Source organism: Babesia bigemina, assembly GCF_000981445.1.
Source record: "Babesia bigemina genome assembly Bbig001, chromosome : III".
Classification (NCBI taxonomy): domain Eukaryota; phylum Apicomplexa; class Aconoidasida; order Piroplasmida; family Babesiidae; genus Babesia; species Babesia bigemina.
This window is the reverse complement of record NC_027218.1, coordinates 527,868-540,783: the sequence shown is the minus strand read 5'-3', so window position 1 is coordinate 540,783 and position 12,916 is coordinate 527,868. Positions and strand designations below refer to the sequence as shown.

Below are 12,916 nucleotides of genomic sequence, written 5' to 3'. Positions count from 1 at the left end.
GTTTGTGCTATGCAGCAGGTGGCTGAGGCCAGGAACCCACACGGTGTCCTGATCCGAGGCGATCACTTATCAACTGCTGGCGTATTTGCGCAGCATGGCGATGCCTCCATCGCCCATGGGACTGGCAGATCCGCTGCTGAGCTCATCAAATCGTTTCACCAGTTGTCTGGTTAGCTGCTTCTTCGCAACGGTGTTCGCGTGCAGGTTTTCCTCACTGCTAAACAGGCGCGTCTTCGATTCGTGATCCAGCAGGTCACGCGCCACTTCGTCAAACTTTATGGCTTTCAACAAGTATCTGTATGCAGTTTCGCGTACGTCAGAAAAGGGGAAGCGTGACAGAGCCGCGACGACACATCGAGTCATATCGCGCAAGAATGCGAATCTGTCGCTCTCCAGGTCTGCCTCGCACATGACATCCAGAGTTGCAACTGCCGACGACACCACGCGATCGTCAACCGTTGAGTTAACCTTGCCCTCCAAATTGCGACAAACCTCTGCCGACATGTGGCCCAGGAGGTAGAGCGCGCCGAAGTTCTGAACTGCACATAGAAAAAGAGGCGACGCTTTTTGTGCGTTTCCTTCCATTATGACGCCTGATACGGCCCTGCTCAGAGATTTGCAGTCTTCGGACGTCAGGATGTTCTCATGCGGCAGCATCGACAGCATCATCCTCAACAGATACGGAGCTAGCAGGACGTTGTCGTAAGAATCGCCCTCGTCGGTCGTCACTGAAATCGCATACGCGATGAAATCGTGCGTAATGGTGTTAGACGCCAAGAGTCGGGAAACGAATACTGAGCTGCGGTCCAGAAGCTCCAAAATGTTGAGCTTGACCAAACTGTCGGCAGACATGTACAAGTCCAGCAAGGCGCGGCACAAACCGGCATCCAGGAGTGTTTTAAAGACCGCATCTGATGCGCCGCCAATATACGCGCAAAACTCGGCCATTCGCACGGATATGATGCTGTCAGAATCGGCATTGCACATAGCGCCACGAATCGTCTCCAGACGTTTATCGTCCAGGAAGCCCGGACGACGCCTCAGTAGCTGAGAAGCTGTAATATGTCTGCTATTGTTATTTACCGCACATATAGCCCGTGAGCAGTGCTCGAAAATGCGATACTCTGGGTCCAACAAGAGCCTCCAAAGCACGTCCTCCAGAAACTCGCTGCCAACGCCTGTAGAAAAGTCTTAACGCTACATGAGCGAACGCACCGGTTTCGCTGAAATAAAGTTCACATTTGGACGCGAATAGCCGGCGCACGGGGTACGCACTGGACGGAATGCGTTGCGATAATAATTCGGCGACCTAAGTCCGCATCATGCAAAGAGAGCTATAATTAACCTGCTGGTTCTGCAAAAGCGTTACGGTCCTGTGCTTGGTCAGCAGTTTATCCAAAGTGCGCACCAGGAGAATGCCCAGGTACTGATCGCTTGCACTGGAGGCGACGTCGCTCTCCTCATCGTAACTACCGGGGAAGCACTCGTCACCCAGCTGGGACAGGCCGAGCACTATCTCTTCTACAGACACCTATAAGACAGCCGTCACAACACTGCAGGTGGCGTACGTACGTTGCGCAAAAGCTCCTCGGCAGCGGTGCCGTCGCCGCCCTGCGGTCATTGTCACGACACACAGCATACAACTACCGCCAACAGAAAACGGCGCAACAGCGACGTGTCGAAATTTAGGCTCATTGCGAACGTTTTAACTCCGACTTCTTGCGCAGCAGATTCTTGTTGAAATCCGTGTTCTGACACGACGTCATTACAAAACGCGCAGGCACGTACGCGATACTTCGGGTGGCGAGTGTCTATTGCGAAATCAGGATCCTTCAGCACGCGGTTAAAGCGACGGTCCTCAAATTCACCCTGCGCCGATTTAATTGGCAGAAAGAGCGCCTCACCTGGAAGCCGGGCTGCTGCTCCTGCGGTTTACGGGCGTCGAAGTCACGCACCTGCACATATCAGAAACGTTAACACCTGAACCCACGTCATCAGCTTCCAAGTCGGCACTTTCACGGTCGCGCTTGGACTTCGTCTTCGTCTTACGGGTCTTTTTGCTGACCAAATCGATCTCAGCCAAATCGGGGATGCCTTCCGGCGCCCCGAACGATATCGTGTACTTCCCGACCTTGGTTTTCACCCTGCCGTCCTCTGTCTTAACGGGTTCCGAGGGCTCGGGCTTGTCAGTCAGAAGTGACTTGTATTTAGAAACGTCGACCTCATCATCGTCAGATGCCAGGTACTCCTGCAGCTCGAGGGACTCGATGTCCTGTTCCTTGAACCTGACTCGATGTCATTGGTTATATCACAGCACACTTACTTCTTAGTCAGCGTCTTAAAGCGCTTCATCGACGGCATGTCCCACTTGCACTCCACGCGGGAGTGGCGAAATGCAGAAGTGCTCGCCAGGGGAGGCTCGTAGTTACTCGGAATTTCGAAGCATTCCGATGTCGGCTCCCGCTCAAACGCAATTTCGGATGGCACGAAACGGAGATCCAAACCGGAAAACGCGAAATCGGCCTCAATGCCGTCCATCTCGTCGTACAGCAGCTTCGCCTGTTCCTCGCTTTCGAATTCGACGATGCCGTAGTAGTAGCGTGCGCGCTCGGCCTGGTACTTACGTAGAGCCTCCTGACGAGCAGTTTCATCGAGCTCTTCGTCACGTAAGTCCTCGCTAGATTGCTGCGGAACATCGCATCAGCATGCATCCGAACATACCAGCGACGGACCGTGCAGATTCTCGTGCTCCAAGCGTTCCTTGCCAAAGTCAGAGAGGTACACAGCTGCGCGACGCACGCAACCTGTGTGGTTTGACGTTATGGAGCGGTACATAGTCTCGAATAAGACAAACAAGTCTGACGCATTGATGTTGTCCCAATCGCAGCCGACAACCGCGAGACGGTTACTAGCTTCACCCTAAACGCAACTTGGCAATTATTTGGCGCAAAGCTCACGTATTCTATGTCGTCTTTCTTCTCCTCAGCCTCGGTAGTGGAGTCGGCAGCGAGCTGCTCTACGGACTCCTCGGATTCGTCGTCACTAGAGGACACATCCTCGTCATACGCATCCCCTACGCATAATGGAAATATTTCGAAAGCGTTATACCTAGAGGTCGGCCGAAAGGGTCGATCTTATGGCCGCCCTTACGAGGACCCTCGTCCGACTCAAACAGACGAGCGAAACGAGCGTCTGAACGTGGCTTAACCTCCTTAGGGGCGCGCTTGAAGCGAACGGTGGGAACGAAACGCTCGTCCTGTTCCATTGTGTATATTAAAATCAGTGCTTAGGTGCAGTTCGGATGTTGAGGCTCAGGCTTGGGGTTGGGGTTTAGCGCTGCTCCCATAATCTCCCTGCTGAGGCTACGGCTCTGCGAAAACTGCCTCTGCTGCTTCTTCCAACGCTTCAGAGTGAAGAAACAGTGGTCCTCGTGATGGCAAAAGACACACGAACTGCCATTCCGGCAGCCCTTGTTCTTATTGTAATAAAATGCGCATGGCTTGCACTTGCCCTGTATATGCAACATCAACTGTACATCCCCCGCTGAACACATGTCAATTTGTAGCAACGCCAACTCACTGGCAGTGACCGGGCCGTGACTGTCGGGGAGGGTTATGCAGCGACGCGAAATAGGAACACGACTGTTCGCTGGCTCCTCAACGGCCGTGAATTGTACTCGGCGCATAAAATCATCGCTCTCATTCGAAGAGCTGTTACGCATGTTCATAGCGTTGATGATCTCGGAAATGTCCTCCTGAAACAAGCATGTGAATCGCCACAGTATGACCAACCCCTACAGTCTGAGATCGAAAATATTTAAAGCGGTCATCGATGTCGGTATCAACAACCGAAGCCGCCTCCAGGGAACTTAAAAGTTCTTTGCTGGAATCCTCAGATACATCGGAAACCAGATCATTCACTGACAACACAACCCCCTCGCCCATGTGTAGCAGCTGGCGCTTGACCTTCAAAGCGACCAGCTGCTTCTCTAATTTATTGCATTGCAACTGTATTAACTGGTCCTGCATGCGGAGTCAAAAGTTGTCATAATGCAGTGTTAACGATACCGTAAATGGCGCTACAAAAAATACAATACATGGTACCGCATCCGAAACTCATCGAAAAAAGACCCATCCAAAATACATCAATACAGCTGCATAATAGACCTGACGGTGACCACATGGCGCCAGCCTTGTAATTCTCCATGGAGATAGCGCAACCACAGCATATCTTTCAACCATGCACCAAAGAACCACCCCTATCGTACGAACAACGACCTACCAATGCCACTATGTGAGATGGAGGCATCTCACTCGTATTGAAGCAAATCGTGTTAGTCGTAGTGTCGATAGATGTCGTGGTAGGAGGCAAATCGCCCACATCTTGGGGCGATTCGGGAAGTGCTGCCTCAATGCAATCCGACATTTCAACACTCTGTCACGTAATCGGCATGTATTATCACGGCGGCTTTCCCACAAGCAATAACACGTGAATCTGGTATTGTGCGATAACCACGGATCTTGCTGCTGATATCAGCAATCGGCGAACAAACGCGCCGCGCAGTTATACGCAACAACGAATTCTTGTAGGAAAATGAAACTTCCACAAAATTCAACCCACGACGGAAGCTACGATGAATCACATGACTACTACGATGGTGTAAATTACAATGACAAAATCAAAAAACAACAATACAGGCGTGTAAAAGGCAAACGGGATCATGCATCTCAAGTGCTCCTCTCCGTGGCGTCTGCAACAATCCAGTTGAGCCACACCTAAAACGAACCGACGATACGACCCAGTTGACGACGCTGAGAACAGTTAAACGAAAACGAATGAAAATTTACCTGCCTCTGTAACAGCCTCGAATAACGATTCTTTAAACCCAGCGCCTGCAACGTTTTAGACCTTAAAAGGCGGATTCCCACCTCGGACCTGTACGCACTTTGCTCCAAATCACGAACGATCCTATTGCTATATCTGCGACGCGTTAAGAGTAAGAAAGGCGCTCTTACACAGCGGAGGATGGGTTGAAGGATCCACGAGGGGTGTACGCGAATACACGCACATCAGGGTATGGCTCGACACGCTACACCGCATATGTGACTATCGCATACCAGGCGTACCTCGTCTACACCTATACCACCAACGCCCATAAAACGAACTGCGGGCGATGTCGTAGACAACGGCACACTTGTTGCTACGGAGGACGGTATTAAAACAGATGCACAGAATAAATGGAATGTTAGCGTGGCTAATAATGTGGCATGGAGTGTGCGATAGCAGACGGCCATCATTCAACAGTGACTAAACGACGTCGCTGGGCAACAGCGACGCGCTCCATGGGGAATGGCGAGATGTCGTAAGTCAAGAACACATCGCGCGATCACTGTGCTGACGGTGCTCATATGCGCGCATTAACCGTGAAAACTGCCGGCTCATTCGTTTAACTCCCTAGGGGTTACACACCGAGCGCCCGCATTATCCAGTTGCAGCTTCGGATCGCACACTGTGGCAGCAACTCACAGCTCCCCCTAACGTTACATGTAAGTTGAAAAGGTATTTTAGATGCGCGGGTGTTACTTGGCGACTACCTGCACGCTCGCGGAACCGTAACATGCCTACGCGACGTATCACTCAAATTTTCTGAACAACGTTCACGGAAAAAATGTCGATGGAAAATAATAACGGACCAGTTACCCGCGTCATTAGGCTGCCGCAAGGGCACTACCGCCGCGTTGGCAGCGATGAAGCACCCGAGTTTCTGAAGGACGTCAACCTCGACGTCCCGAGTTTCGAGGACATGAAACAATGCTGTGAAAACACATGCTTTATTTCCGACGAGGAATACTCGAAACTCAAGCCAAACTCGGAGCTCTACACGGGTGACGCCTCGCTTACGATCGAGGAGGAAGCCGCTGTTGACGATGCGCAACTGTTTTACGAAGTGTACAGCAAGCGCCTTATGACCGGCGTTAGTGAAACCGGCGTACAAACCTCTTTTCAGCAGGATAACTCTGTTGACGTAGGTGTCGGCACCCCGCGGGAGAACGCAGAGCAAAGGGCCGGCGACGTGGAGAAACAAGATGGCGAAGGACAGGGCGAGATCCAAATGACAGGAGCGCAATCGGCGCTTATTGCGGAAGGAGAAACCGGTGAGATGACAGAAGAAATGAAGGCTAAGCAACTCGCTGCGACCGAGAAGCTTAACATGATAGGAGGGCCAATGCACATTGATTGCAATAGCCCGGACGTCTTTAAGAACGGAGGCGTACCCACCCTGTTCTACACCAAATCCAGGGAAAGTCCGACTCTAGTCATGCTGTCGATCGACTACGAGATGCAAGTCATATACTTGAGCAGAAACGACATCAACAGGTTCTTCCCAATCAAACTCATCAGCAGGCTGGTTACCAACACGACCATCATAGCTGAGGAGTTCGAAAGGCAAATAGAAGCCGACAAAGGCATCAGGCTCGACAACACTATCGTCCTAAACGCAGCAAACTTCACAGACTCTGTCGCCATCCAGTTCCCAGACCCTATATTGAAGGACAGGTTCATTGAAGATCTCAAACAACTCAAAAACGAAATACGCGCACAGAACCAGTAACAGAATTTAATGGCACACGACACACATACTACGTGCCCGGATCTCGGGGCATTCATAGTCTCAAAATACGATCCGTTGCTCACTATTGTCAAAGAGCTCAATGAGAACCTGCAACACCTCGAAAGAGGTAACACACCTGAATATGGTTAATTATTTTTAGAAAACCTGAGGCTAGAGCGCAGGATTGTGAACCTTGAGCAGTACATTGCCGGAGCGCAGGCCGCTGGTTCCAAGCAGGACGCGACTGCTGACGAATTCAAGCCGCCAGGTTAGTTGATGGCGCCAAAAGCCATGCTGAGCAACTCACAGATGTGGTGTATACACTAGAGGAAGAATCGGCGCTTTCGCCGCCGTGGCTGTTTAGCTGCCAGGTGAGAACAGGCACACAGTACACACATCGGACAGATTGGCACCGCAATCTCAACGTTGCAAGTACTCTTGGAGTTCAATCCATCAAACACGATGGAATTGGATGTCTCGCTGTGGAGTAGGGAGGTAGGTAGACAGCAAGGGAATCACATGCCGCCATCCAGGAAAACATGTGGATAGCCTTCATGGAAGAGATTCCAGGTACCATGAGACGCGTGCAGTCCAGTACAGTTTGCTCAGCCATGTGTAACATCAAAGTCGACCTCAAGGAAATGGTGGACCTCCAATCGATGCGCCGAATAGGTAACTATCACGGTACAGGGATATAACGTAGCAGCGCGCCGAGTATTAATGGAGCTCTCTCAAAACGAAGCCATGGTGGTGCTGAGGAATGTGCCAGGAAAGGACGAAGCCACGACAAACGCGACCACCATCACGCTGGTGGCGATACTGGCTTCCGCCATTGCAGAGGCGTGGAAGGTAAGACCAGAATGCAGTCGCCGTTCACCCACCGCAGAGGGTGGAGTATACGACACCTCAAAACATGGGCAGAGTATGCCTGATCCTAGAAGGTAGGCGAAAATGCAGGCAAACACATAAAGCAGGTGAAAATATCGGAAGCAGACTCCGAGCAGGCACGAAAAAGTTCAGGATAGAACCGTTGAACTAAACCGCGCATATAGGTGCCCATATAGTGAAACATCAAAAGTATAGATAATTTATCGCAACAAAGCTCTGCACTCGGACAGTGTAGCATGGCAAGCCGTATTAAGCCAAAGCCCTGCAGCCTACAACATGCGAATCGCTGTGGACACTGTTGTCGCAGCATACTCACAGCTGAAAGCAACGACGAATAGTGTGATGGATTTATACGTGCATTGAATGAAATATGCAATCCATAACGGGTGCCTCGTAGCAATCCAATGAAGACCATTCCTAGGTGGGAAGAGACAAACGCACCATTTGTGCTATTTCTTGAGTGTGTTAAATACAATGTCACATGTCTATATGTGTTTAGCGCACGTATATCTCCAGGCCAGAAACGCCCCAGGACTGCTGAACGGCGTCGCCTTCCAACGTACTGCCAAACTCTGTGACAAGATGAACTGTAAACACCTATCGAAGCACGAACCTATTGTAAAGCGTTCGGAGCTGTGAGGTATCGTAACCTCAATTGGCACGGCGAATTTGGAGTCAGGAGTCTCACCTGAAAACTAATGAGCCGTAAAAGAGCCATTTTGAACCTCCGCAAATGTTTATGCCCGTAGTGGAATGTTCAGCGTGAATATCTGTCCAAACATATTCCAGCGGTGCAGACGATGACGTGTTCAGCTTCATGTACCCACTCTCTCCTGCCTGCAGCGACGTCTGAAATGCATGCCATCCTAACATTACCCATTGGTCAAGGAAGTGAAATGATGCCTTTATCCGCAATTCACGGTGCACTGGTAACTCAATGAATGTTTTCTGCACCCAACCCTGAATGCAATTAACGGAAACCGTTCGAAAAACGTACCCTTCCGAACAACTTGAAGCCACCGAGCATAGGAATCCCAGCGCAAGATGAAACTCCAACCTGGTCAACTACAAATGGTCACTTCTGGAGTGTACGCCGCATACCTGTGCCGTTCCATCCCCGCGCATCGACAAACGATTCACGCCAAATCATTTTAAATTGCGATACACCTTCCACGACTAGGTCACCACCGAAGTCGACGGAACTGTCACACATCTGATGCAAACCTGTGCCAAACAAACCGTACTGACAGATTGTCCATGTGAAACGATATATTCTGCTCATTGCTTATGACGAGCATGGGCTGGTCGCCGGCGCTTATAGCAAAGTTGCCCAGGGAATCCACACCGAGGGTGTAGGAGGAATTGCCCTCAAACTGAATCAGCGAGCCCTCCCCCTCGTCGCGCGCAATAGTAAGCAGCGGGATTGTCACGCCGCCGCGGACCACAGCGGACTTGCCGCGGCCCTCGTGTTCCTCTACCTTCACATCACGTACGCCGGAACACAGTACAACGCAGAACAAACGCAGGAAACATATGTACAATGCAGTAATCATTGCATTTTTATACTAAATATACATGGGTTAGAATCATACCAATTGGTACAACATGTGCCGCAACACATCCCAGACAGTCAGCACGCGATGACCGCCGGAAGGACAGTCGATACTTAAGATAGCGCCATTCTTAGACGCAAGCAGCTCTGGCAATGCTTCCAATAGTGAAGAGCTATCCTTCACCTGAAACGCTTAATGGGTTCAGTTGATTCCGCAAAGTACCTTAGGGAGCACGTGGCGCGGGTTTGGCAGAGCGCTGAAGTGACTCAAAATAACACTCATGGGCGTCGATAGTTTGACTTGTTCCTGTTAAAAATTATCGCCTAGACATGGGAAGGTGTTACCTTGTTCCGCAACAATGCCAATACGTATCGTACGATCATTCCGCGGTTCAAAATACCGATAACGCAACCTGTCGCACATAACAACGCCTTACGAGACAACAACACACCGTCGGAACCCAACACGGTAGTTTCATCTTGGCACAGCAGGATTTCGCTTATCTGCGCCTAATGAGAGCAGACGGATGACACCTACTTCGCGAAGCGAGCTGTCCTCAGTGACTGGTGTGCATTCTTCCGAGGAGAGCACATCCTCCAGCTTCCTTCCTCCGCGCTCGCGACAGCCACGAAGGTGTTTAGTGATGTAGCCCAGGTAGCACCTCGCAGTCACGAAGCCCATAGGAGCAGCCCTTTTGTGCGACCAAACGCACAGGCGCTGAGGACTGCGGATAAATTGTTCCAAATTTCAACAAATTCAAACGCAAACCATAAACTACACTGCAGAACGAAAGTATGGCCGGAAAACACAGCACAGGTTAAGGACAACTACCCGTGCATGGCAGCAGGACATGCCGCAGTCTCACAGGAGCAAACAAAAATACGCACGATATAACACGCTACTAAAGAATTACAGTGTCACACGATAAATTCAATACTCCGTGCATTTGACAATTTAAAAAGACACCCACCTTTGATTTAACATACATGGCAATGCATCTCTAGCGGAACAGTCCTCCTCTACCTTGCAGAACGTGTGTTTACCATGATTTCGTAAGTATTCCCCTCCCGAACAACTAATGCACGAAAAATCCCCCGATAACAACAGATGCAGAAACATCAACTCGTCAAAATAACCTAAGAATTCCAGAGAGCACGAATCGTACACAAGCGCAAACTCCTGCTCTGAAACACCTTTAAACGCTATCTAACGCATCTACCATATTCGGACATAGCCTTTAAACATGCGTACAACGGCAGCGCGGATTCTACAACCAGAACCTGATGTAAAATAAATAACAGATTAAGGCAACGAGGAACCACCTTGGCGTGCGAATGCAGGAGAGCGCTGACCGGAGTCAACTCCAACAAATACTCAATGTCGCGGCACGAGAACCGCTGCTGGTGTAGTGATGGATCGCATACCGCGCTTGCACATGTTGACGACCGCGATCCGCTGCCCCGACCCGCGAGGACCTGGAGAATATGAGATGCCGATTTCATACCCCGGAGGCGCGCCTCAGGCACCGTAATTTTACCATTGCTCACAGCAGTTGTTAAATGCCTCCTATTGGACGTTGTTAGCCGGTGATACTGACACAACAGTGAGGTGCCCTTCCCGACAACTCGAAGCTCCCTAACGTCACAAAATTTTGTTCTTTAACAAAAATGAAGGAGTACGATCATTTGTTCAAAATTATCATCATTGGTGATAGTGGCGCAGGGAAGTCCTCCCTGCTCCTTCGCTTCGCTGTAAGTCCAAGTACACATCGCCATATCGCTATGCAGGATGACACTTACAGCGAGTCGTACATGAGCACCATAGGCGTTGATTTCAAAATCAAAACTGTCAAAATCGACAATGCCACAATCAAACTGCAAATCGTAAGCAACCGCATTCTAAACTCTAATGGGCACAGTGGGACACGGCAGGGCAGGAGCGATTCAGGACCATTACGTCGACCTACTACCGTGGAGCTCACGGCATCATCACGGTATACGATGTCACGAGTCGAGTTTCCTTCGAGAGTGTCAAGAAGACCTGGCTCACTGATATTGAAAAGTACGTACCATGCGTTGGGCCATATACAGCCATATCGAGTGATATTGTGGCATTAAGTGGGTGTCGTACATGTAGTATCGGCAGATTGTCTATATATCGTAAAGTAACCTCAAATCGTCGCACCACATGACCTGTGCAGATACTCGAACGCCAACATCACCAAAATCCTTATTGGAAACAAAATCGATCTAGAGGACCAGCGCGCAGTCACTACCGACGAGGCGCGTGAATTTGCTACGCAGCATAATATGGACTACATTGAGGCATCAGCCAAGACGGCGCAAAATGTTGAAAAGGTACGAACACGGTCGCGTTCATGCAACATTGAGCAGGCGTTCGAGTCAATCGCCAGGACGCTGAAAGATAAAGCAACAAGATGCACCACAACCGCGCCTACTCCAAACACCTTCAACCTAGGCAGCACCACCCGTGTCGCCGCAAACAGAAACATAGTTTCTGACAAATGCCAGGAAGTGCCCGTTCTCGGACCCATGGCCGCACCCCTCAACAAGTGCGCATGAGTGTATTCCTAGGTGAACGGTCCCTTTATTTAGTAGTATTATGACATGGGCTTTAATTATGGATAGGGTGTAGCGGTAGTATACACACAAATCACGCGGCGTGAGCCAACCGCGACAACCACAGAAGTAGAAATGTTACGGATCACGAGATTGTTTGCCCACGCAATTGGCCAAAACAAGAAGGTTTTGTCCATTGATGAGGTTAGCCAAAGTCGCTAGATTGCAACTGCCAAAACACACAGGCATTGTACCTGGCGAAGGACGCTGGATTTGCAACAAAAGCCGAAATCCAGAAACTCATAGTTGCTTCGCCTCCATTCTCGCCGGTAAGGTTGGCATTCAGGCTCATAACCTGTTATAGGACAAATCGCCATTCCTCATCTCTAATTTTTTCAACGAAAAACGTGGATGTCAGACATTCGATGAGGACATCGAGGAGGCAAAGGATCAATCCACCCAAATAGATCGCATTATATCATCGCAACAGTTGCCCGAGATCTCGCAAATTGATCATATTCTAGCAGAAAAGACTAACCCCGGGTCCACTAATGTAAGTGCATGGATAAGTTTCTAACATTCCACTAGTTCTTCTGGAACCAAGGAGAAAGGTGGAAAGTACGAGCAGATGGATTTGGGACGTGTATGCGCTCTACAACCCATCTTATAATACAACGGGGTAGAGGAATTGTAAAAGTCAACGGCGAAGAGGACCTGTATAAACGCTGGCCGATTTTTTATAACAGGTGGGAATCGTCGCCACCTCTTGAAAATGCCCGCAGAATGGACGTGTTAGAACCGCTGTATTTAGCAGGATGCTGTGGAGTGTATGACGTTTTTATAGAAACGAGAGGAGGCGGCATTACGGGTCAGTCCCGATCAGCGAGGCTTGCCCTTGCACGGGCCCTAGTCAGTGCAAATCCCTCTGTCAAATATGCACTTGAAGGTGGGTGAAAGTAGCAATGAGTACAGACCTTGCAGCGGCACTATACGAAGACACCAGGCAAAAAATGCCAAAGATGCCCGGGAGAACCGGTGCCAGGTCTTTGAGGAAGTGGAGGAAGAGATGACTCTACTCGAACACCGTCCATTCATACACCCCTCTGCTCGCTAATATGTGGGCATTTTAACATCTAAGGAAATGACTGAGAAACAAAACATAAACTTTAAATTTCATAAGACACAGAAACCTGTCGAAAGTTCGTCGCATTGGGGCGCCCTATTACGCCTATATATCGGTAGTCGCAATGCCTTATGGTATCCTATCACCTTTTGTTCTACAT

The 12,916-nt window shown here is 49.9% G+C and overlaps 9 protein-coding genes across 9 annotated transcripts; 5 read left to right on the top strand and 4 right to left on the bottom strand.

The window, feature by feature from the left end:
* Nucleotides 1-69: 69 nt before the first annotated feature.
* Nucleotides 70-3,265, bottom strand: BBBOND_0302220 (ESF1 homolog; the record flags this gene model as incomplete). The annotated part of the gene is made up of 11 exons (XM_012913050.1): nucleotides 70-1,178; nucleotides 1,216-1,309; nucleotides 1,346-1,531; nucleotides 1,573-1,611; nucleotides 1,648-1,869; nucleotides 1,905-1,955; nucleotides 1,991-2,285; nucleotides 2,324-2,685; nucleotides 2,722-2,919; nucleotides 2,958-3,073; nucleotides 3,109-3,265. 11 exons carry the CDS (start codon nucleotides 3,263-3,265, stop codon nucleotides 70-72), a joined length of 2,829 nt encoding a protein of 942 aa, XP_012768504.1.
* A 21-nt stretch (nucleotides 3,266-3,286) lies between these two features.
* On the bottom strand, nucleotides 3,287-4,425 carry BBBOND_0302210 (hypothetical protein, conserved; the record flags this gene model as incomplete). Its single annotated transcript, XM_012913049.1, has 3 exons — nucleotides 3,287-3,754; nucleotides 3,780-4,022; nucleotides 4,282-4,425. The coding sequence occupies 3 exons, from the start codon at nucleotides 4,423-4,425 to the stop codon at nucleotides 3,287-3,289; spliced, it is 855 nt and encodes a 284-aa protein (XP_012768503.1).
* A 168-nt stretch (nucleotides 4,426-4,593) lies between these two features.
* On the top strand, nucleotides 4,594-4,779 carry BBBOND_0302200 (hypothetical protein; the record flags this gene model as incomplete). Its single annotated transcript, XM_012913048.1, has 1 exon — nucleotides 4,594-4,779. One exon carries the CDS (start codon nucleotides 4,594-4,596, stop codon nucleotides 4,777-4,779), a length of 186 nt encoding a protein of 61 aa, XP_012768502.1.
* A 42-nt stretch (nucleotides 4,780-4,821) lies between these two features.
* BBBOND_0302190 (membrane protein, putative) lies at nucleotides 4,822-5,294 on the bottom strand (the record flags this gene model as incomplete). The annotated part of the gene is made up of 3 exons (XM_012913047.1): nucleotides 4,822-4,863; nucleotides 5,018-5,080; nucleotides 5,127-5,294. 3 exons carry the CDS (start codon nucleotides 5,292-5,294, stop codon nucleotides 4,822-4,824), a joined length of 273 nt encoding a protein of 90 aa, XP_012768501.1.
* Nucleotides 5,295-5,668: 374 nt separating this feature from the next.
* BBBOND_0302180 (hypothetical protein, conserved) lies at nucleotides 5,669-6,613 on the top strand (the record flags this gene model as incomplete). Its single annotated transcript, XM_012913046.1, has 1 exon — nucleotides 5,669-6,613. The coding sequence occupies one exon, from the start codon at nucleotides 5,669-5,671 to the stop codon at nucleotides 6,611-6,613; it is 945 nt and encodes a 314-aa protein (XP_012768500.1).
* A 9-nt stretch (nucleotides 6,614-6,622) lies between these two features.
* On the top strand, nucleotides 6,623-7,652 carry BBBOND_0302170 (hypothetical protein, conserved; the record flags this gene model as incomplete). The annotated part of the gene is given in 8 exon segments (XM_012913045.1): nucleotides 6,623-6,740; nucleotides 6,774-6,839; nucleotides 6,923-6,984; nucleotides 7,003-7,095; nucleotides 7,147-7,183; nucleotides 7,223-7,285; nucleotides 7,320-7,462; nucleotides 7,500-7,652. 8 exon segments carry the CDS (start codon nucleotides 6,623-6,625, stop codon nucleotides 7,650-7,652), a joined length of 735 nt encoding a protein of 244 aa, XP_012768499.1.
* Nucleotides 7,653-7,996: 344 nt separating this feature from the next.
* BBBOND_0302160 (hypothetical protein, conserved) lies at nucleotides 7,997-10,556 on the bottom strand (the record flags this gene model as incomplete). Its single annotated transcript, XM_012913044.1, has 14 exons — nucleotides 7,997-8,073; nucleotides 8,115-8,189; nucleotides 8,227-8,338; nucleotides 8,378-8,461; nucleotides 8,499-8,551; nucleotides 8,603-8,703; nucleotides 8,741-9,066; nucleotides 9,094-9,237; nucleotides 9,399-9,466; nucleotides 9,506-9,557; nucleotides 9,592-9,778; nucleotides 10,025-10,238; nucleotides 10,274-10,334; nucleotides 10,377-10,556. 14 exons carry the CDS (start codon nucleotides 10,554-10,556, stop codon nucleotides 7,997-7,999), a joined length of 1,734 nt encoding a protein of 577 aa, XP_012768498.1.
* A 165-nt stretch (nucleotides 10,557-10,721) lies between these two features.
* Nucleotides 10,722-11,636, top strand: BBBOND_0302150 (Rab1b, putative; the record flags this gene model as incomplete). The annotated part of the gene is made up of 4 exons (XM_012913043.1): nucleotides 10,722-10,937; nucleotides 10,973-11,115; nucleotides 11,255-11,411; nucleotides 11,448-11,636. 4 exons carry the CDS (start codon nucleotides 10,722-10,724, stop codon nucleotides 11,634-11,636), a joined length of 705 nt encoding a protein of 234 aa, XP_012768497.1.
* A 132-nt stretch (nucleotides 11,637-11,768) lies between these two features.
* BBBOND_0302140 (Ribosomal protein S16, putative) lies at nucleotides 11,769-12,703 on the top strand (the record flags this gene model as incomplete). Its single annotated transcript, XM_012913042.1, has 6 exons — nucleotides 11,769-11,837; nucleotides 11,879-11,962; nucleotides 11,998-12,186; nucleotides 12,222-12,379; nucleotides 12,416-12,579; nucleotides 12,615-12,703. The coding sequence occupies 6 exons, from the start codon at nucleotides 11,769-11,771 to the stop codon at nucleotides 12,701-12,703; spliced, it is 753 nt and encodes a 250-aa protein (XP_012768496.1).
* Between the last annotated feature and the right edge of the window lie 213 nt (nucleotides 12,704-12,916).